Source organism: Mauremys mutica, chromosome 3 (genome assembly GCF_020497125.1).
Source record: "Mauremys mutica isolate MM-2020 ecotype Southern chromosome 3, ASM2049712v1, whole genome shotgun sequence".
NCBI lineage: Eukaryota > Metazoa > Chordata > Testudines > Geoemydidae > Mauremys > Mauremys mutica.
In genome coordinates, this window is record NC_059074.1 from 209,345,165 (window position 1) to 209,366,896 (window position 21,732).

At 42.6% G+C, this 21,732-nt stretch overlaps 1 protein-coding gene across 2 annotated transcripts in view; it reads left to right on the forward strand.

The window, feature by feature from the left end:
• BUB1 (BUB1 mitotic checkpoint serine/threonine kinase) overlaps nucleotides 1–21,732 on the forward strand; it is a 43,959-nt gene that overhangs the window by 17,457 nt on the left and 4,770 nt on the right. For both annotated transcript variants that reach the window (XM_045009247.1, XM_045009248.1), the window contains exons 7-20: nucleotides 2,185–2,234; nucleotides 2,346–2,536; nucleotides 3,758–3,918; nucleotides 4,581–4,912; nucleotides 8,745–8,803; nucleotides 9,185–9,322; nucleotides 10,789–10,884; nucleotides 12,058–12,148; nucleotides 12,562–12,643; nucleotides 13,523–13,703; nucleotides 15,255–15,342; nucleotides 17,433–17,671; nucleotides 18,182–18,322; nucleotides 19,396–19,511. In XM_045009247.1, coding sequence (XP_044865182.1) covers nucleotides 2,185–2,234; nucleotides 2,346–2,536; nucleotides 3,758–3,918; nucleotides 4,581–4,912; nucleotides 8,745–8,803; nucleotides 9,185–9,322; nucleotides 10,789–10,884; nucleotides 12,058–12,148; nucleotides 12,562–12,643; nucleotides 13,523–13,703; nucleotides 15,255–15,342; nucleotides 17,433–17,671; nucleotides 18,182–18,322; nucleotides 19,396–19,511 — 1,965 coding nt within the window. The remainder of the gene's footprint in view (nucleotides 1–2,184; nucleotides 2,235–2,345; nucleotides 2,537–3,757; nucleotides 3,919–4,580; nucleotides 4,913–8,744; nucleotides 8,804–9,184; nucleotides 9,323–10,788; nucleotides 10,885–12,057; nucleotides 12,149–12,561; nucleotides 12,644–13,522; nucleotides 13,704–15,254; nucleotides 15,343–17,432; nucleotides 17,672–18,181; nucleotides 18,323–19,395; nucleotides 19,512–21,732) is intronic.

Genomic DNA, 21,732 nt, shown 5'->3' on the forward strand with positions numbered 1-21,732 from the left:
ATAAAAAATCTGTGCACAATATTTTAAAATTTTGTGAAATTCTGCAAATTTTATTTGTCAAAATAACACTACATAATCACACCAGTTTCAATTGTTTTGGTAATTTATTTCAAAATACCTGTCAGCAAGTATGTCTGTAACAATACAGACACACACAAAAATTCCCCCAGGAGTAGAGTTTTAAAGAAACCACTATGACTACCCAGTTCTTGTTTCTCTGCCCCTTCCCCCCAAGACCAGCTGGGGGGCCAGACACCCACAACCCCCCCCTCCCCACACACAGAGCCCAGTTGTTGGGTGGGGGGCAGCCTGGATACCTGCACTCCCTCCCCAAGCCCAGCTGCAGGGCCCCTCCTTGCCCAGATACCCTCTCCCCCAGAACCCAGACACCTGTCCCTTCTTCCTCCCCCACCCCCCGAGTGCAGCCGTTGTCCCCCAAGACCAGACACCCAAGCCCAGGGACCCAGAGGAGATGCTTGGTCTCATGCTTGCATGCTGTTTCCTGCATGCCGGTCTCCTTCCCTCAGGGTGTGCTGGGAACTGCAGCTGCCAGGAACCCTCTCTCCCTCTCCTCCTGACAGTGTCTTCTGTGTGCAAATTGGGCTCTGCCGGGCCCAGCAGCCCCTAGTGGTGGCCAGCAGCACTGCAGCCCATTTCTGTGGAGGAAAGGATATTCTGCACGCACAATGTTAATTTCTGCAAAATTCTGCATTGTGCAGTGGTGCAGAATTCCCCCAGGAGTAACAAATGCCCCCAGAGAGCTACAGCTCCCCACTTTGCCTCATATCACAATCATAGCTCTTCCAAACTGCTATGATTAATCTATCCACCATTCAATACAGCTACACCTAACAGGGAAAGCTGCTAGAGTGCATGGAGATAATTCCCAATGGCTATTGCCAACTCCATGCGGGCTGTGGTCATGTACCTTAAGTCTGTATTTCCTGGTTTTCACTAATTTGAGGTTTGCTGACTTGACGTTCTGGAAGGGTATGAGATGCCACTTGGCAATCTTAACTGTTAACTAAGTTTGTTTTTGTTTTGTTTGTTTTTTTCATTTAATGAAGTTCTGCATAGTTGTAGCTAATCAGTATTGGAATTGTCTTGGCCTATCCACGCTTGTCAGCTAGACCGCTATAACATTGGGTTCCATCCATATTGGGAGGGCTATGGTTATACTACACCCTGTCCCCAAAAAAGAAACCTCTAGATTTGCATATAAATTGGATACTCTGTTCAGCTCAATCATGCATGCTACACTCTTGCACTTCAATGGTTCAGCATGGGAACATGGTTAAAAGATGGCTTGCTTCCACCTGCAGTGAAAAGCTATGGACTACTTTGTGTTGAACTCTATTGTCGTAAATGGCTGCTGCAGCATGGTGTAGTGATTGTGAATGGCGCTGGAGACTAAATTTTGCAACACGGTAAATCTCTGAAGGCCAGTGTAGGTGGGGGTGCTCTCTCCACAGGAAAGAATCATGGTAGTGTGGTCAATCATCACTGTCTCATATCACTTGATAATGACCTTGCGTCTCATAGGAGCAGTGTTGACTGGTTCTAAAAAGGAATCCTATCTGGCTGGAAGACTGGTGTGTGATGTAGAACCCTGAATGTATTAATATAGAGGAGAAGCTGTGCAGTGGCGATCCTTTGCTCTGTCAGACCCATGTGCATTTCCAGTGTAGGGAGGAAATGAGGACGCCATCACACTACCACACAGGGGCAATGAGAGATAAACAAGACACAAGAGTGAGATTTGAGATTAAATGATTGAGGAGAGAGGAGGCTTCTGTTGCCCCCACAAGTCCCTCACTTAAACTAAGGTTACTAATCAAACTTGAGGCTCTGGTGAGGGGAACAAAAACCGTGAGTCTGTTTTCTAGGTATCATGCTGTCCATTCACTGATGGAATGAAACCTTTAATAGCTGGTATTGCTTTAATAACATAGCTAATTTTATTGCTCTACCTATGTCTGTTATGGGTCTTCAACTAGCTCAGAGTCCTCAAAATTTGTAGCTTGGGAAGGTGGGGAGATCAATATGTCTTACATCTTTCAGGTTTTGTATTCTGGGCATCACAAAGTGTTCAACAGTGAAAAAGTGGATTTCCTGAATTCTTGGCTGAACAAAATAGGTGGACATTTTAAGACTAGGCTCTCAAAGCTTCTTTCTACCTTTTAGGATCCAACGCTTTCTGCAGCTCAGTCCTCCCAGGATGGCACAGGAAAAGTGTAAGTAGCATTAATACACACTCAATTGTGCTAGACAAATGTGCTTTAAAAAAATATTCAGAGTTCTTCATAGTCAACTTGAATGCATCTTTCACACTTTTTTCTCCACAGAGAGTATCTTACCTACATTTCAAAGTCAGCAGTTCTTCCAAAGCTATCTTCGACCTCCAATGAATTTGAGCAAGTGGCGATGTACAATAAAAATATGCTCATCTGTGAAGGCTCAGAGCTTTCATTTGAGGAAGTGAGAGCGAAGGTTGTTTACCGAAAACAAGAAAGATTGAGACGACAAAAAGAGTGGGGTACTCTATCTACTTCCCTTCAGAAATGTCGTTGTCCTTATTTCGAGGGAAAACTAGTTGGTTAAAGTAACTCTTCATCGCTGTCCCTATTTAGAGGCCTGCATACACTCCCTAGGCCAAAGTTGGCATCCCCTCTCCTGTCCAAAGAGTAGAAAAGACATGCATGGGACCCTGTAAACATCAGTGAATGTGTCAGACGAATTCCTCTGATCTGAGGAACTTTCTGGGAGGCAGTGCCATTCAGCCCACCTGATAAGAGAGCAAGAGAATGGGACTAGGGTAAAACCCAGGATTCCCTAAACTGACTTCAGTGGCAGTGTCCAGTCAATCTTCTCAAACCCAGTCTTCCCAATATCGTATAGCACGCTCTCTCCCTTCTCCCCTGAGGGGTGGAAGCAGTGGCACTTGAAGGGCCAAGAGCAGCCTATCCCACTGTGATCTAGCAGCTGATTACCTTCTTCTCACAAACTACAAGAGGCTTGACTTTCCCAGATATACTGGAGATAGTGAAGGGAGCCAGGAGGTATTTGTGGGCAGCTTTAAACTTGACACTCACTCTCTCTACATCTCTCACATGGCCATTTTTAAATATTTGAATTTTCCTTTTTAAATGGAAAATTAAGAACAAATTCCACTCAGCACCAGAAAAGTCATACAACTGCATATATCACCTCACACCTACGCCATCCTTATTGCAAACAAATCCGTCCTCAATGACAGTAATGGAAGCGACATCCAGACAACCTTAATTCTTCCTTCTGCCATGCAAAACACACAAATGTACTGTACCTTTGCCTAGCAAACAATAACTACTCTACAAACCATGCAACAAACATAGTTTACAAATCAATTTTAGAGAAATACAGAACCCCAAAAGGGAAAACACCTAAATAAAATCACAAGCAAGGAAACAGTCACCCAAGAGAAACATTTACCCCAAGAAGGTAGAGTTCTGTGACACTGGTTGTCTACTGTTGACTAGCTCATGGTAGGGCTATTGGGAGTGTGAGAAGCTGATGTAGGTAGCTGTATGGTTTTATTCTATTTCCTGATTAATTTAGTTTTGAACACATTATTTACATGTAGCAACCTAAATTGTAACAGCTTTTTATATATCTGCATTTTATTTAAACTAAAGCACCTCATATCTGAGCTGGGGAGAGGAAAGCCTAAATGGACATTCATTGTCTATTTTGCTTATTATGGTCTTTCCACCTTCAGAAGAGGAAGAGAGGGAGTACGCAAAGAGAAAAGAGTCTGCCATCCTTGAAATGCAGTTCTTGCAGCAGAAGCTGGAACAGCTCAATCAGCTGACCAAAGACTATCCAGAAGCTAAGCTGGAAGAGGCACCCGTGCTACAGTCTGTTCCAGATAGAATGGTGGTAAGTATACAGGGGCGGCTCTAGACATTTCACCGCCCCAAGCACGACGTCATGCCGCGGGAGGGGAGGGGGGGCGCTCTGCCGCTCGCCTGTCCCGCGGCTCTGGTGGACCTCCCGCAGGCATGCCTGCGCAGGGTCCGCGTGCCTGCGGGAGGTCCACCGAAGCCGTGGGACCAGCGGACCCTCCGCAGGCATGCCGCTGAAGGCACCCTGCCTGCCGCCCTCCCAGCGACTGGCAGAGCGCCCCCCGCAGCATGCCGCCCCAAGCACGCGCTTGGCGTGCTGGGGCCTGGAGCCGCCCCTCTAAGTATATACTGTGATCAGTAGCAGCACTTTTGTATCAAGTAGTAAAGTTTAACTTTCTTGCTATGGGTGTCTAACTTTAACCCACATGTTTTGCTAATTTAACTTAGAAAACAAGATTCACTGATGTACCTATTTTCCTGTTTTGTATTTGTCTGACATGGCTTTCAATATGCATTTTTAAAAACACTCTGTAACCATTAAACCAAAAACCTACTTAGACCACCAAGGATTTATTTTTAGCTACACATGAAAGTTACCATTGAATGGTAAGACTGATTTCTTTTTTGTTTCTGGATGGCTACAAGAGCAGTTTAGCAATGATACAAGAGTTTGCCTGTATGTTTTTTCTTGCAAAGGTTGATCCATGTGTGAAACCAATTCCTGCTCTACAGCAAGATTGGATAGCACCTTTTCAGACGACAAATCTGCAAACCTCATGGTGCCTGGGGCCAGACCAGCTGCAAACAAGGGCTGCAGCAAGTACTTCAACAGCAGATACTTCTATACCAAAGCCTGTTTCAGGGTCACTATCAATGGTAACATGTGAAAAGGTCACAGGCGAAGCTAAACTAGATCTTGGAGAACTCCGGAACACTCTATTACAACTTGAGGTCAAGAGTGGTGATGCTGTGTCTCCGCCTGTTCAGGAACAGTCCACATTCAGTCGTGGCCGCTCCATTGGACAGCAGTAAGTACAAATGGCCTTTCTAATTCTTGCTTCAGATGTTGTTCAGACTCTTTATAATTAGACTACATTACTTTAGCTGTGTATTTTTGCTCCTATCCTTGGAAGGTTGAAACTCTCTGCAGCTAGTCCCACTGTGAAACTATTGATGGCACTAAAGGAAGTCAGCTGGTCTGAATTAAGTGTTAATTATCCAATTGGCCTCTTTTATAACCCAACTTCATGTCACATGTCTCACCCAAACTCCCTAGTGAGGATTCTTTTTGTGGGACTAATACCCACAATACTACAAAGGATCTATCAAGGATAGAAAACTGTGACACCAATGCTTTATAGAGATCCATTTTAGAAAATGCAATTCCGCTAATATGTATAATATAGTCACTGAAATATCTAACTCTTCCAAGTCTCAACTTTAACTTGAAGTACTACTTCTACTTCCTCTCTGCCACAGTCTGTATCTAAGTTGTGGTAATCAGAATGCTAGAGTAATCTTCAGGTACACTGTTAACTAATTATTCAGCCCCAATATCCCTAGCATGTCTAAAATACACCAATTTGGGGACAAACAGGGACAAGCTGAGTGAGTAAGCAATGCCCTTCTTCTGCTGTGCAGCTCTGAGGAGGAAAAAACCTCCGCTGTTCTCACAATCCTGCCTTCACTTATGCTATGCCAAAGAATTAATTATTGTCTCATGTAGCTTTGAGTAGAAGCTTAAGTATGCAACTGAATTAAAAGAAGAAGGAAAAAATGAGCTGGAGAAGTAAGGTGGCCCACTACAATGCAAGGAGAAAAATTAGAAAGACTTGCATGGGATGATGACAGACTGAACCTAACCATATTGCAGAATTGTCGTTGGATTCAAGCTACATCTAGCAAAACTTAATAACTGGTCACACTCTCATGTAAACATCCCATAACGCATCAAAATGCCATAGAATCATAGAAGAGTAGGGTTGGAAGAGACTTCAGGAGGTCATCTAGTCCAACCCCCTGCTCAAAGCAGGACCAACCCCAACTAAATCATCCCAGACATGGCTTTGTCAAGCTGGGCCTTAAGAACCTCTAAGGATGGAGATTCCACCACAAGGCATCCAGATCAGACTGAAATGAGGCATAAATTTAAGAGTAAGAGTAATTAACCAGTTGAACAATTTACCCAAGGTCATGGTGGATTCTCCATCACTGACAATTTTTACATGAAGATTGGATGTTGCTCTAGGAATTGTTTTGAGGAAATTCCGTGGCCTGTGTTACACAGGAAGTCAGATTAGATGATAACAATGGTCCCTTCTGGCCTTGGAATTTTAGTTGTACCCACTGAAAGAATGGACTAAATGAATTCCCCAACTTCTCTGCAGGCTTTGAGTCCATTAGTAGACATGCCAGAAATCTGTAGGGAGCATTCCCTCTGTTTAGGATTTATGGGACGCTGAGTTTCTTACGTATATTTTGTGACTTAAGATTCCAATACCAGGCATCATTGTAAGACATTTCAAATATAGTAATAGCTCTTAAAATGAACTGCTGGACCAAATTCTAGAGAACATTTGCAAAACCCAAATCAAAACTTGGAGGTCCAATGTTTTGAAACTGACAACTTTGTAAACATATGTCTTAAACAGAATATTGCAAAGTTCCAGGTTTTTTTAGAAGGACTGTAATGACTAGCTCCACTGCCCTGCATCCAGTGCATCACCCTGCTGTTTTGTAAGCACGCCCTGCTTTCCCCTCTTACAGTACCCAGACTGCCCTGGGGCTTCTAGCATTGCTGAAGGAGGCTGCTTGTATTACCCAGATGTGCTCTATGGGTTGCAATGAAGAAGGCTTATTTTGTTTTCTAAGATTGAGAAGGCACTTCTTGCTTTCTTAAACCCTCCGTGCTAATTGCTTTGTTAATATTACAACTTCTATGTTTTCAGCTTGTAAGTTACTTGTTTACACCAGCTGCTTTCATTTACCCTTCCGAATCCAGCCCATAACAGTGTTGCAGTTTAGGGCAGTAGTTCTCAACTAGAAGTACGTGTACCCCTGGGGGTACGCAGATGTCTTTGAGGGGGTACATCAACTCATCTAGATATTTGCCTAGTAGTTTTACAACAGGCTACATAAAAAGCACTAGTGAAGTCAGTACAAACTAAAGTTTCATAGATAATGATTTGTTTATACTGCTCTGTATACTATACACCGAAATGTAAGTACAATAGTTATATTCCAATTGATTTATTTTACAATTATATGGTAAATTGAGAAAGTAAGCAATTTTTCAGTAATGGTCTGCTGTGACGCCTTTGTATTTTTATGTCTGATTTTGTAAGTTTTTAAGTGAGGTGAAACTTGGGAGTACACAAGACAAATCAGACTCTTGAAAAGGGGTACAGTAACTCCTCACTTAACGTTGTCTCGTTGTTACATTGCTGATCTACTGGAGAATGTGCTTGTTTAAAGTTGTGCAATGCTCCTTTATAACATTGGCAGCCGTTTGGCAGCCGCCTGCTTTGTCCACTGCTTGCAGGAAGAGCAACCTGTTGGAGCTAGCTAGAGGGGGCTTGGAACCAGGGTGGTCTGGCAGCCCCCTGTCAGCTCCCCTAAGTTCCCTGTGCAGCAGCTGTCCAGCGGGCTATCAATTGCCGGGCAGTTCAAGTGTCCCTCCCCACACTGCCGTGTGCTGCTCCTGCCCTCTGCCTTGGAGCTGCTCCCAGGAGCCTCCTGCTTGCTGTGCAGGGGGTGGGAGGGAAGAGGGGTACTGATGTCAGGGTGTCCCCATCCCCTCGCTCCTGTACCCCATCTCCACAGAGCAGGGGAGACACATGACAGATCTCAGGATAGAGGGAGCTTGCTGGCAGCAGCTGCTGTATCAACTTGCTGATCTATTTAAAAAGGCAGTGTGCTTAGAGTGGAGTCAGCGTACTTAAAGGGTCAATGCGTGTGTGCGTCTCACACACACACACACACACACACACACACACACACACACACACCCCAGCACTTTGGAAAGTGGAGGGAGTGGTACGCGCCAGTGGGATAGCGTGGGTTTCGTCAGGGAATGTTTACAGCCACTGCCATGCATCTATTGTGTCTTCTCCCTCCATTCGTGCTGCCTTGTAGAGTGTGAGGCTACATTAACAACAATGTATTAACCCTTGAGAGCTCAGCCAAGTGCTAGTTCATCATTTAGCAGCAAGGCATTCCCTGGGAAATATCCTACCCTCTGACGCCACCACCTCAACCAAGCTTTACAATCATCATTGCTGTGTACAGTATTAAATTGTTTGTTTAAAACTTATACTGTGTGTGTATATATATAAATATGTATGTGTGTGTCTATCTATCTGTCTGTCTGTCTAGATAAAATGTATTTTGTCTGGCAAAAAAAAATTCCCTGGAACCTAATTCTCCCCCCCCCCTTACATTAATTCTTATGGGGAAATTGGATTCGTTTAACATCGTTTCGCTTAAAGTAGCATTTTTCAGGAACATAACTACAACGTTAAGCGAGGAGTTACTGTACAGTAGTCTGGAAAGGTTGAGAGCCACTGGTTTAGTGGATCTACTTGTTTGACTGCAGCTTTCCTGAAGAAAGCGCAGTTATAGTGCGAGCATGGGGATATCACTGTCTGGGAACAGCCCATCATGAAACCACTACAATTCTTATTTATCAGAAACTCTCCTCGGGGAAAGACAAACATCTCTTATTTGACACAAGCTGGGAGAGATGATGCTCAAAAAGCTGAAGTGTTTTACTGGAAGTGTCTGAAATGAAACTAGAATTCATGTAAAGAGGTTTTTTTATTAACCCCTCTCAGACTAACACTCTTACCCTTTCCTTTGAAGGCACTCAAATGTGAGCACTTCTGGTCTCAAATTAGATCACTGCACAGCGATGAAAGAAGGTAATTACTGAACAGTTTCAAAAACAGTGATCCCATAGCATGTGTCTTATTTATTCTGTCTGGGGATGCATACTATGCAGCTCTTCCAGTGTCCGTGAGTCAAGTCTTCTTACTTGGGAGTTACCAATATTTAATATAGATATTTAGAGGTCAGTTTATGTTGCAGCTATACATAATGCCACTGTATGCACTTGAGACAAGTTTAATTGATTGACATGCATAGAACAGCATTGTACTCCAATCTTTGTGTCTGCAGATCATAATGCTAGTTGCACTAAATAGTATTAGAACACTGGTGCTTACCACCAAACCATGGGAAATCATAGGCTCCAGAATCTGCTTTGACATACTCAAAAGTTGTTTAAACTCTTCTGTTTTTAGCACCTAGAATTGGAAATGCTTCTGTCAGCTTTGGACATGCTTCTCAAGCCACCCCGAATACCTCACTGGGAGGAGTGATGCAGGCAACTCCGTTCAAAGTGCAGCCCTCACCCACTGTTCATACTAAAGAAGCACTGGGTAAGCATATGGGGTAAAATCCTAGCTCCACTGGGCTCCTTTGTCATAGACTCCAGTGGAGCCAAGATTACACGATAAACTCTTAAAACCAAACCTACTTACTGCAAACTGGCTTTAGGATACCTGTGCCTTTGTTGGCAAAAGGAAACCATGTGACTACTAGCACAATATGAATTCTTTCCCATTTGGATGATGATCTGGAACAACATGATGTGTCCCTTTCTTAATGTTTTGTGTTGGAGGATGGTACAAAGTTCTTCACTTACTGAGCAGCCTACGTACCGAAAGAAATGCCCATAATCTTTATAGAACCTCTCTCTGGATCTAAATTACTGTTGCTAGCCTGCTGTGGTTCTGTCTGCAGCAAAGCCTGAGATCCTTTGTGTCTAATGCTGTTGCCAAGCAGTTTCTGTTTCCAAGTCAAGAGGAACTATAACAGATTAGTATAGTGGAGAGCTAAGGAATGGATAATTTAGCTGTGTAAATGGTCACCTTTGGTCTTCAGCAGTTCCTTGTCACAAAACTGGGCAACAGCAAGTGTGTCTCAGTTTTTATCCATCTCTGGTGGAGCATTGGGTGTCTAGCTCGCTTCTTGGTCCTTTGTCACAACCTCAGCCCTCTGGCTGGGTTGTTGGTGGTCCTGTCCCCTTTCAGGGTGCTAAAAGGTCCAGTGCCTGAGGAGGCCAGCCTTCATAGCTAGGCAATGCAGCTCTTGGTCACTGAGTGTGGCTCACTTACTCAAGGCCTTAATAAACCCTTTTTCTGGGTTTAATAGGGGAACCAAGTCCTACCCACTCTCTGGGTTCCAGGCCAGGCCCCTGTATAAAGCAATTGGTACCAATCTCTCCCAACTCTTTGCTGTTTCCCTGGCCTGCTTCCTACCATGTTCATACTGTAGACTATTCTTCTGGTTCACCCCTATGGCCTCTCCTCCCAGATATTAAATATAAATATTTATAATCAGTAAACAAAGAACTACTGATCAGCCTATTGTCATATGTAGAGCAATACAATCCTGATCCCACTGTATCCCTTTGAAAACTTGTCACCAGTTTTTGTCTTTCAGTACTAAAGCATCTTAACCACTGACCAAAAATAGCCTGCAGTTTAATTCAAATTGTATATATCTCAGATAAATGAAAATTGTTCATTGGCTCAAAATGTCTTAATCTCTACAGGTATTTGAAGGATCCACTAGGAAATAAAACTATTAACTATACTTTAATCCTCATTAAAACACTAAGTAACTTCATGGTACTCAATAAGGTATAAAAGTCCACTCTTGTTTCCATTATTTGTTGTTCTGTTCAACACCTGCTGAAGGTGTTTAAATACAGAGTCCAGAAAGACAGTCCAGTGATTAGTGCTCTCTTTCGTACCTTTGACTTTTGTCCATAATGAAAAATCCGATAACTTTTGAAAGGTGTTTCTGCGGCTGTTTTGATGTGTTTATTTTCTCTTGTTAGGATTTTTAATGGACATGTTTCAGACACCTATCCTGCCTGAAATGCCTTCTCTTCAAGAAAATCAGGAGAAATTTGAGGCCTACTGTAGAAAAAGTGGTATGTATAATAGGATTTTTATCCACAATCACACTGCAACCCAAAATAAACATGTGTCCCATTTAGTTTTGGTGTGGGAGGAGAGCAGTCCTTTGGATATGCATGGGAAATGGAAGAAGCTTAATCCCACAGAATTTCATATCATGAGTCTGATTTACTGGAAGGCTCTAAATTCTTGTGCAAAGGATTAGGAAAAGTAAAAGCACACTTATATTGCCTACAAAATGCTGTAGAAGAGTGTGCATTAAATTGGGTTTAAATAATTTGTTGCTTCTTGTAACTATTTCTCTGGCACTTGAAACACAATTCCAGAAAAGACCTAGTTAATACTCTGTACTGATCTGCAAAATTTCAGCCTGAAGAAAGGTCTACCTTACCATAACTCTTCCTCCTCTCATTACTCTGAAGTTTGTGTGCAAATCAGTTTAGCATTTTTGTGTTGGGTCGGGGAAGGACCAGATCTAGACTATGATGTGTATAGTGTTCTTCGCCAAATATTAGTATCCTAACTGCAAGCCTTCATTAACTATACAGGTAACCTGGCAATTTAGCAGTAGCACAATGCTTTGGGAAGCAGAGATTGATGTGGAGACTGATTTCCTCCAGTCCTGTACCTCTGAGTTAGCATGCTCTCAATTCCTAGTGGGGTTACAGTTCTCTGCACAATAAGCCCCTGTTTGTGGCTTTGGAGTGGAAGAAGCTCCATTAATAAACCCCTGTAGTCTCTAGTATAGCAAAGACTAGACTGATTTGTTCTACTGGGTGCAAACTCTGAGGACACTTCTGGTAGATGGCTGAGATGTGAAGAGGCAGGACCATGTCTCCTTTCATTTTTCTTCATTCCCACCCCAACCCCTTGCTGACCCTGTTAGCTTGCCCTTTCTTATGGCAGACAGGGATCTTCTTTAGAACCTATCAGGTCTGTCCCTTACAGCTGTCTCAGACTGAGAGACACCCTCTTTTGCTTCATCCCTACCCTGGGACTGAGAATAGTCTTCTGCCTAAAGGATGCATATATAATATGCTCCTGGAACATGCTTTATACTGGAGTAGCTAGCATTTCCATTCCCATCAGTTCTCTGATTGTGTAGGGAAGAGGATGTAGCCATTTATTATGATGCTTTTTAGGTAAAGCTGAAACAATATTGACTTAATTCTTTCTTTGTCGTCTAGAGCCTGGTAAAAGCATGAAAGCTAATGACGCTGCCCCTGTTGTGTCTGCTTTTTCCATTTTTGAAGATGAGAATGAAAAAGAAAACAATAGGTAAAGAGAAGCTAGTCACAAATTGAATCTCTTGTCTCCGGGATATCACGTGGGGTCAGTAGTGCCATTCCATTTAGTCCTGCCATGACTGCATCAGCACTATCAGTCAGTTTAGATCTTCAATTTAGGAAGTGTACAGAGGAAATAAGGTCCCCAAAGATTGGGGAAATGCCACATGAGAAGGCTTTGGCTGCTTCTCCATGAAATGGCTGACGCCTTCTTAGCATAGTTACTGTGATCATGGTTCTCGTGTGGCTTGCCTGATAAGTGTGAGCAGATACCTGCCATGGTCTCAGAAAGTAATCTCGGACTTTTGCAGACCAATTTTCTAGAAAGCTAATACCAGCTCTGGCCTCTTAACTTTTGTGTAGGTTGTTCTGCTAAAATGACTTCTAAACAGCAGTTTCTGTTAGCTTCCCACAGCAAAAAAACAAGCTTCCCCAGGCCAGAGCCTTTGGAGAACATCCCTTACTCAGATGTGCTGAGCAATCAAAAGTAAGTGTGTGCTTATTTCTAGCAAAGCTTAGCCTAGTAGAGTAATGTGGAATTGGAGGGCCTTGAAGTGGTTGCCTTTAGTGCTAACCTGTAGTGATCTGCAATTCTATTCGAGCATTGCAAAATCACTAAGCTGTATCTGCACAAAGAATCCCTGGCATATTAACTTTTGTCTCCTAGAAATTTCATGGGCAAGTCACTGGAAATCTGAAAAACCTTGAAGCCTGGGGTATGTTTCCAGGAGTGTGACTTTCCCATCCCATAAATATAACTTCCCCCAATGAAATGTTTTTAGAAATGGGAAAACTATGGTAGCACGTGGCCCAGATGCTACATTTAGTGGAATTAAATGTTGCCCAGTCCAAATGTCACATAGCTGGAAATGTGAATTGGAGGCCAAGACCAACAAAATTAATCCGAGGAGAGAAGTTTGTCCCTGGAGGAATTGAGCTTCACTCCTCTGAGTGGTAAGGAGCCAAGCACTGGTCTGCACGTGGCTATAATGTGCATCTGTGTGAGTGGGGAGGTGGAAGACGGTGCTTCAGTATTACAATGACTAGAGTAGTTGGGGTGGCTGTAGTGCCTTAATAGTCCTGCTCCTTGGCCTCTGGGCTGGGGTTATAGGTTAAGCTTTGGAATTTGGCAAAGTCCAAGTGTGCAGAGGTGGCCATGGTGGCTTATTTTTGCTAGCAATGTGGAGACTGTATTTCTGCCTGGAGAAGGTCGGACCAGAATACATTGATTCTCTCATTTGTGTCAACATGTTGAGGGTATCGATGACTGTTGGCTGGAAAAGCACTGTGAGGTCCTGCATGAACTGCAGGTATCACAGACTTATTGTTAGCTCCCGGGTGAACACTGCTTGATTCTTCTGTGTAGGAAGGAACTCGGACAACAGAGTTCCTGATGGATGACTCCACTGTGTGGGCTCTGCACTGTAATAACAAAACACTGGCGCCCAGTCCCAACAGCACAAGAGACTTTGCACGTGCTACACAGCTTGCTTCAACCCCATTTAACTACCTGTCAGCGCATTCGTGGCAAGCCATGGAGGACAAAGGTAAAGGGTTACATTATAAAATGATGTGTAATTGAGAACATGGCATCTGATTCACCTCTGCTTTACTCCGGTCCCGTGCCAGCATCACTTCCCATATCTCAGCAGCTACTTGGAGTTCATGACCCCCAACATTACAGTATGTGGGTGCTAATTAATTTCAGGAAAAAGAGTAGCAGGGACCCTGAGCCTACATAGCACCAAAGCTCCTCCAGGAGTTGTAAGTTGGTCGGGGAGAGAAGATAGCAGTTTCCCATTCTGCAAGGATTCCCTGATGAGCAGTTCCTAAAACCCTCCTAAACTACTGTTTCCTGAAAACTCCCTTAAGTAGGAGTCAAATCTTAAGTTCCTTGCTTGTCTGTTTCCCCTATGAATACCTTCATGGTTGCTTCCATACTTTTCTCTTGTGTGGAATGCCCTCCTTCAAACCATAAAGCTACCATGCCTTCCAAATCCCTCCTTAAGAACTCCTACCATAGTGCTTACAGAGCACTGGTGACTGACTGGATAGGCAGGCAGTGACCTAAGCCTGTTGCCACTGATCGTATGTCTCATTAACAAAACATAGCTGTACCTACTAATTGTACACACAGTTGTTCTAAAGGAAATACAGGCATGTATTACTATTGCCTCTTCCTTACATGTCTTTTCACTCTGCTCTGTCTTTGTCTTTAAACTGAATTGAAGGTTCTTTGAGTCAAGAACTCTGTACAAACAATAAGTGAGAGCATGTCAATAACTTAAGGGTAAAAAATTTAGAGCTTGTAGTTACCAAAATCAAGAAATTCAAAGTTGCATTTAAACTTGAACAAAAGACATTTGGAAATGCAGCTAAGGTTGCCCAAAGAATCCTGTTTGTACCCCTGTCCAGATGCCAGCTTTGCAGCTTCTTTGTTCCCTCAATATCTGCTTTTAGATATTGTTTTGGGGTCAAGAAACCTGTCTCTCAGCAGGATACTAACATCTGTTGTGTCGAGTGCTGAAAAATGTTTGCAATTAACGTTCTGTGCTAAATAATAGAGAAGTGTTCCTCTCACTTTTTAACTTTAGGAATGAAGAAAACTTAGACCCTTGGGATTGTACTTGTTACTGCAAGAGCAGAAGCAGAATGCTTTTCAAAATGGGTTCAGTGCCTATTTGAAAAGCTTCTCTGATTCAGTGTGCAGTCAGCATTCTGGGACTCTAATGCTGTCCACAGCAACATTTTTAAATGAAATGTTTAACAGTGACTTCTAGTGTACGTAGGCCACAATCATCAATCCTGGACAGCTAAAGTTAGTCATGTAAATGAATGACTTGAATTTCAGCTTTTTTGAGCTTGAATTTCAGCTTTTTGCTCAGAACTCATTGAAGTCGAGGGGAAAAACATTGGGCTGGGAGTTTTCATTACTTTGCTGAATGGGTTAATATGTTCCAGTACTTCTGTCCCAATGAACTTCTTGCTAGCTAATCACACAATCCATAGCAAATATTTGTGCTGAGTTATACTGAATACTTATAGTTCACAAACTACTCTTTAGCAGTGGGACAAACTTGTCATGCACTTTTATTCAGAAAATGCAGTCCACAACAATGATGGTAAGATGGTTCTGGATTCTTCTGAGGAGCAATACATGGAGACGTCCAAACCCAGGAAGCTAAGGTACAGTGTGACTTGTTCAGATGTTTGAGATTTCAAATGCCTATATGAAGACTTCTTGAATGATAACAGATTCGGCACCTCTTCCATAGTTAATGGAGACCTGCTGTTTCACAGATGCATTTCTCTACATGCTCTAGAATCCATATGCTTACTCAGATTGTCTCAAAGTTTTGCGATGCCTCATGAGGGGTCTGGGTAGGATTAGTTAAGCTTAAGGCTAGAGAGATAAAGCTCCCTGAAAATCATGTTATCAAAATCCTGTGCACACAATATTTCTTTTTGTGCACACCTGCGGCTCAAACTGTCACTCTAATCCTTCTCAAATTAATATTGCCCACCTGGAATTGATCTAAGTTAGTGCACAGTACCCACTGCCCTTTGGCAAAGCAATATTTCAGAAATTATGAGGGTAAAGTTGGGGACTGGAACATGGGTTGACCCAAACTGACCTGCCAAAGAGTGAAATGCATTTGTTCAGCAAAACATCCGAGTAACTGAAGGTACGTCTACACTGCAAAAAAAACCCAACCTCGCGGCACTGAGTCTCTGAGCCTGGGTCATCTGAGGTAACAGAAAGGATTAATGAAGGAACTGCTGAAGGGGTCCTAAAGGAAGCAGCTGGAGAAGATTCTAGAACTGCTGTGAGCAGGAGTCACACAGGTCTATTGTAAGATCTTTGAGCATGGGAAAAAGTTTGGGTTGGAGAGCCAGAAGGCTGAGGGACTGGGAGAGCAGACTCCATGGGAGTAGAAAAGATTCCAGCCAGGAAGGGCTGAGAGTAGCCTGCCAAGGCCAAGAAGAGATCCTGAGACCAGACTCAAGGGGGAGAAGAGACAAGCCCCAGGGCTGAGCATTATTTTGTGTTTTATGCCAATAAATTAGGCCCTGGGAAGAAGGGGTATTAATGGACAAAAATAAAGCTTTTGTGGAGTTGGGAAACAGAGGCAGGGCTGCTGCAGAGCTATACCTGGCCAGAGGGTATTGTAAGACAGGCACGCCCATTGAAAGGTCAAGTATGTCTTTGCTCGGAGTCCTGTAGTTGTCAGAGGTGCAGAAGGGTGTCTTCTTGCAGTGGGGATTGTTGGTAATCTGTAGGCATATTGGGTAATGGTCTCCAGGTGTTGGTGAGAGATGAGTGAAAGCAATGTCTCAGAGGAATTCTCAAGGTAAGGGTGAAGGGGTGGCACCATTTAGCAAGTTGGGAGTGGCTTGGGCTACGCTCAGTGTTTGAGTGTAGGCCAGGTGCAGGTTATTCCTCTCTGCTGTACCTGAAATAAACCAAAGTTTTGCCTTGACAAAGCAGGTCCTGGACACTTGGAAGGGAGCACTGTAGGTCAGTGTTCTGTATCATTTATAAATGTTGAGTGCTTGCTAGTACGTGTTGTGGTGGGGCATTGCTCAAAGAAGGTAGGGAAGGTTGCATTACAGAGGTAGCATGTATATACCTTAACTTTATTTCCTGGGTTTTCAGAGATTTGACTTTAGGTACTCTCCACGTTCTGGAAGGACATGAAGCAGTACTAGGCAAAATTTCAACTGTATATTAAAGCCCTTTGGGGCAGTTAATTAGGGCTTCCACACAACACTATTATCCCAAATAGCTACATGGAGAATCCTGTGGATGGCAGAGGAGCATCTTGCAAAAGCTCTTGCTTTTTTTCTCTTTCAGTATGAATATGCTGTCCTTCGTTGTCTGGGGTTGTCCTTGCATCTGGATAAGTGATGCTTGTTTGTTTTAATTGGAAGTAGATATTCTGGACCACAGCTCTGCAGCAAGGGATGGAATCTGTGGCTGGAGAATCAGAGTACATAGGGGCCCTGCCCATTGGGAAAGTTCTCCTGAAAGTTCTCCATTAAAGTAGTTGACTCAAGCCCTGAAGCGTCAGGATTTGTTTCACATAAATTTTTTCAAGAACATACAAAAATATAGTGACATTAATTTAAAGGAATACAAATACATGCCATTATTGACATTAGGGCAAACAAATGCAAACATAAGTTTATTGCTTTAAATGTTTTTATCTTTTTTGGGACATCGGGAGGGCCAATTCATTATTGGCAAGTAACTTCATGTTTGTTTAAATATGTAGCCCAGTTTTGGAGCAGAGCCCAGAACAAGGATCTCTGCCAGGAAATGCACCCTCTGCAGCTGCTTCTCTAGTGTTAAACCAGCAGCTAGCTACTGAGAAGGCTGTGTTGGAGACTTTGCAAGCAGCCAGGGGATATTCAGATGAGGAAACGGTGCTAACTGCATGTAAAGAGTCCGTCAGTACTCCACAGATTCTCGTGTGTGCAGGGGACAGGATACACCAGAATGTTAAAGCTCCAGGTACTAAGGGTCAACCGTATCATTCCTCTGTTAAAGCTCGGATTTAGGTAGCTGTATATTTTCCTTCCAATGTGCAGTTGGTCTGAAGCAAGCAACTATGAATCTATGAAATGTCTTGCAATTTCTCTAAGAAGTGTTGCTTATGAGTAGTGATCCAACAGCATGTGGTGGGATAAGGCTGCATATTTCCTGCATCTTGTGAGGTGCTGAGTGCCCTCAACTCCACTGAATTTATTGGAACCTGGGGTTCTCAGCTCCTCTGTCAGATCAGGTCCAAAGGTTTGGCTTTATTAATGCCTATGTTTTCAGGTAACAATAGCTTTTATATTCCTTTTATTAAACTGTTTCACTCACTCAGCCAAATCTTGGATCGTCAATGCCAAGACATACATAAGGGTTCATGGCAGGGATAATCTGTCATTCGTGCTTATCACTAGATTGTAGACTTGCGTTCCTCTATTTACTCACATTTTACATACAGCCTACAAATTCTCTCTCCCTTCCATGAAGTCATTGTTGAAAACCCTTGGGACGAGGGCTTAATTCGCAGACTTCTATCAAGGCTACCTAAACCGCTGAGTACCTACTCCAATACTTTTGAATGGAAATCCAGTCTTCCCACTATCAAACTGAAGACTGAACTTACATTGGGTAAGAACCGCCATTTTGACGTATTGATTGCACTCTGTCTGAAAATTGCTTTAGATACACTGGGCAGTAAAAAAATAAATTCTTAAATTCTTTTACATTTATTCAGAAAACCTTCCAAAAATGGCTCCCAGATTGTTTAAAGATTAAAGAACTTAGGGTTCAACAGTGGACCCATTTAAAAATTGCTGTATTTTGATATTATCTGCCTCTCTGTTTCTGAGAGGGAACCAATAAAGTACTTAACATGGAATTCTGAGGCTTGTATGGAACAACAATAGTTCTGTTTAAACATAGATGTTGTATGTTATAGTAATTACATCATAGCTGCATGACTTAAATGTTAGTGTTCCCACTAATGGGGTACACTTTAGACTCTGACTACTCACATGCAGTTGTAGGCAAGCAGCAGACACCACTAGTTTGGTCAATGTACTATACCCTCTCTACACACCTGCTCGTCATTCGAAAAGCTTATTATGTCTACTTTAAGATGAGGTCTGATGTGGAGCTGTCAAAGGGTGCTGTTACCAAAGAAGCAGAGATAAACAATGACACCAGTATGTTAAAATGACTACTTTGAAATGTTTGCATTTGTTTCTGTTAGTTTACTGACTGTATTATTTCAAAACTTAAAATTGGATTTCTTTGTGGCCTCAAAGCATCACAATAACAATCTAAATGGTAAAAACAAATCTGATTATAAAGTTGTACAGGTATCATTGAAATGTAACTGGTGACGTTTCTAGTCAATTTCATTATCATCTTGCTCACTGTTATGATCTCTGTCAAGAATGCTTGGGTTACCACAGTGTTCATTGCCTTAGCACAGGGGCGGCAAACTTTTTGGCCTGAGGGCCACGTCAGGGTTGCGCAATTCTGTTTGTTACACAGCATGAGGGTGCACCGAGAACGACAGTAAAGGTGTTTATAACACACCAAAGCAATAACATACAGTGCTGCTGTAATGCGCTTGGACAGTTCATTCTGTCTAGAAAGCTTTGCTGAAGAGGAAGCTTTGTAAATAGAACTCATTAATCTATTGTATCTTTCATCTCCTTCCTAAACTGCCAAAGGTCCTAAATCATTCCATGTGGATTGCTTACTTGGAGAAGGGGCTTTTGCTCATGTCTATCAGGCTTCTGTCCTGGATACAAATAACCCTAAAAATAACCAGAAAGTAATATTAAAGGTAAGTGGCTTTGGTTCTGAATAGCTTGTCATATAACTTTTAGAGCTGGCTTCACTGAGGTCCCTTAGTAATTCAACCAGTAGTTTGAGATGTGTAACTAAGTGGATTCCTTAAAGTGCCTAACCTCTAAGGCAGTGGTTCTCAACCAGGGGTACACGTGCACCTCAGGGTATGCAGAGGTCTTCCAGGGGGTACATCAACTCATCTAGATATTTGCCTAGTTTTACAACAGGCTCCATAAAAAACACTAGTGAAATCAGTACAAACTGAAATTTCATATAAACGACTTGTTTATATACACTGACATGTAAATACAATATCTATATTCCACTTGCTGTATTTTATAATTATACGATAAAAATGGAAAGTAAGCAATTGTTCAGTAATAGTGTGCTGTGACATTTTTGTATTTTTAAGCAAGTAGTTTTTAAGTGAGGTGAAACTTGGGGGATACACAAGACAAATCCGACTCCTGAAAGGGGTACAGTAGTCTGCAAAGGTTGAGAACAACTGCTCTAAATGGACTTTGTCTGGCTTCAGTTTCCAGCCATTGGTTCTTGTTATGCCTTTCACCGCAAAGTTAAAGAGCCCTTCAATACCTGGTATTTTTTCCCTCTGAATATACTTAGGTGCTAATCAAGTCAGCTCTCGATCTTTTTACATAATTCACTGTAAGGCATTCATTCCAGCCCTTGAATATATATTTATATATATTTTTGTGTGGCTCTTCTCTGCACCCTCTACTTCAGAGAATGAGAAAACCAAGTTTTTAAATGTGATTTTTTTTTTTACCTTATTGATTTCAGTACATAGATTCCTTGGTCCTAGTTCTTAATGCGAAGTGGAAATTGGGTTTCCAGTGTTGTACTAGCCTCCTCTATGGCTATTTATCATTAATTGTCACTTTAAGCAAGATGTGTACTGCCTGCAGTAGTTTAAATGCCAATTTTAGTCTTATTTTAAATAAAAGACAATCTATATAGAAATAAGAGCTGCTAACCACATGGGCAATCATATTGCTGTGAGCTGAATGGTTGGAGCACTTTTTCAAGATCAGTCATACAGTTCAAGACCGGAAAGTTTCAGATCACCTAGTCTGACATGCTGTATATCACAGGCCACCAACGCCACCGAGCAGAGAACAGAAGGACTAAGATGCACCAAGGCCCTGCCATCATAGGGCATTAAATGAGAGATACCCATAATATTAAATCTCAGCAAGGTGGAAGTAGTGAATTAGCCTAAACAAACAATCTTCTTTGAGTAGCATTCCTATGGGTGCTCCAATGTAGGTGTGTCTGCGTCCCTGCGCTGCTAATCAGAGAACTTCAGTAACAGTGTCCCTTCGCCCCACGCATGTGCTGCAACCCCTCATGCTCTGCCACGAGGCGATCCAGTGCTGTGCACACGAACCCTCCTCAGTTCCTTCCCAACCGCCCCTGGCTAGAGATGGAGCTTTAGCTATCCATTAGTGGATTGTGAACTTCTTTAGAATTGTTAGTTTTTAGCTATCTTTTGGCGCTTCCCTTTAACAAAAAGAAAGAAAGGGATAAAGAAATTACTTATTAACACCCCACACCCCCTGCCCCCCAACCCTTTATTTTAGATTTTGTTCTTTTCTTTGGGCCCCTATCTGGGGATTCCCCATGACAGGGTATATCCTAAGTACACTTAACAGCAAGGGTATTCAATTTTTTCCCACCCAACTACAAAGAGGTTTCTCAAAGGCATAACGAACCTCTTTCCCCAACCCAGACTTCCTACCCCACAATGAGATCTCAATCTAGTGTGAAAAGGACCGACTAGATTGCCATTTGATCCCATGGCCACTCGTTCTTTAACTCACCTTTTCATGGAGACTGCGTTCCTGATCTCCATCACCTTAGCAAGAAGGATAGAGGAGATAGCGGCTCTGATGGCGCATCCCCCCTCTTCAGAGCATTCTTCCCTGACAAAGTCACACTCAGACCTCATCTTAAATTCACCCCCAAAGTGACTTCTGCATTTCATGTGATCCAACTTTTTCACCTTCCAGCCTTTTATCCCAAACCCCATCAGGATAATAGGGAAGCCATCCGCCTTCTACTCGACGTAAGGAGGGCCTTGGCCTTCTATTTGGACAGGACAAAAGCTTTTAGAAAATCTCCAAGACTCTTCCTCTCCATTGTGGATAGGTCTAAAGGCATAGCAATTTCAGCTCATAGACTCATCAAATGGGTCT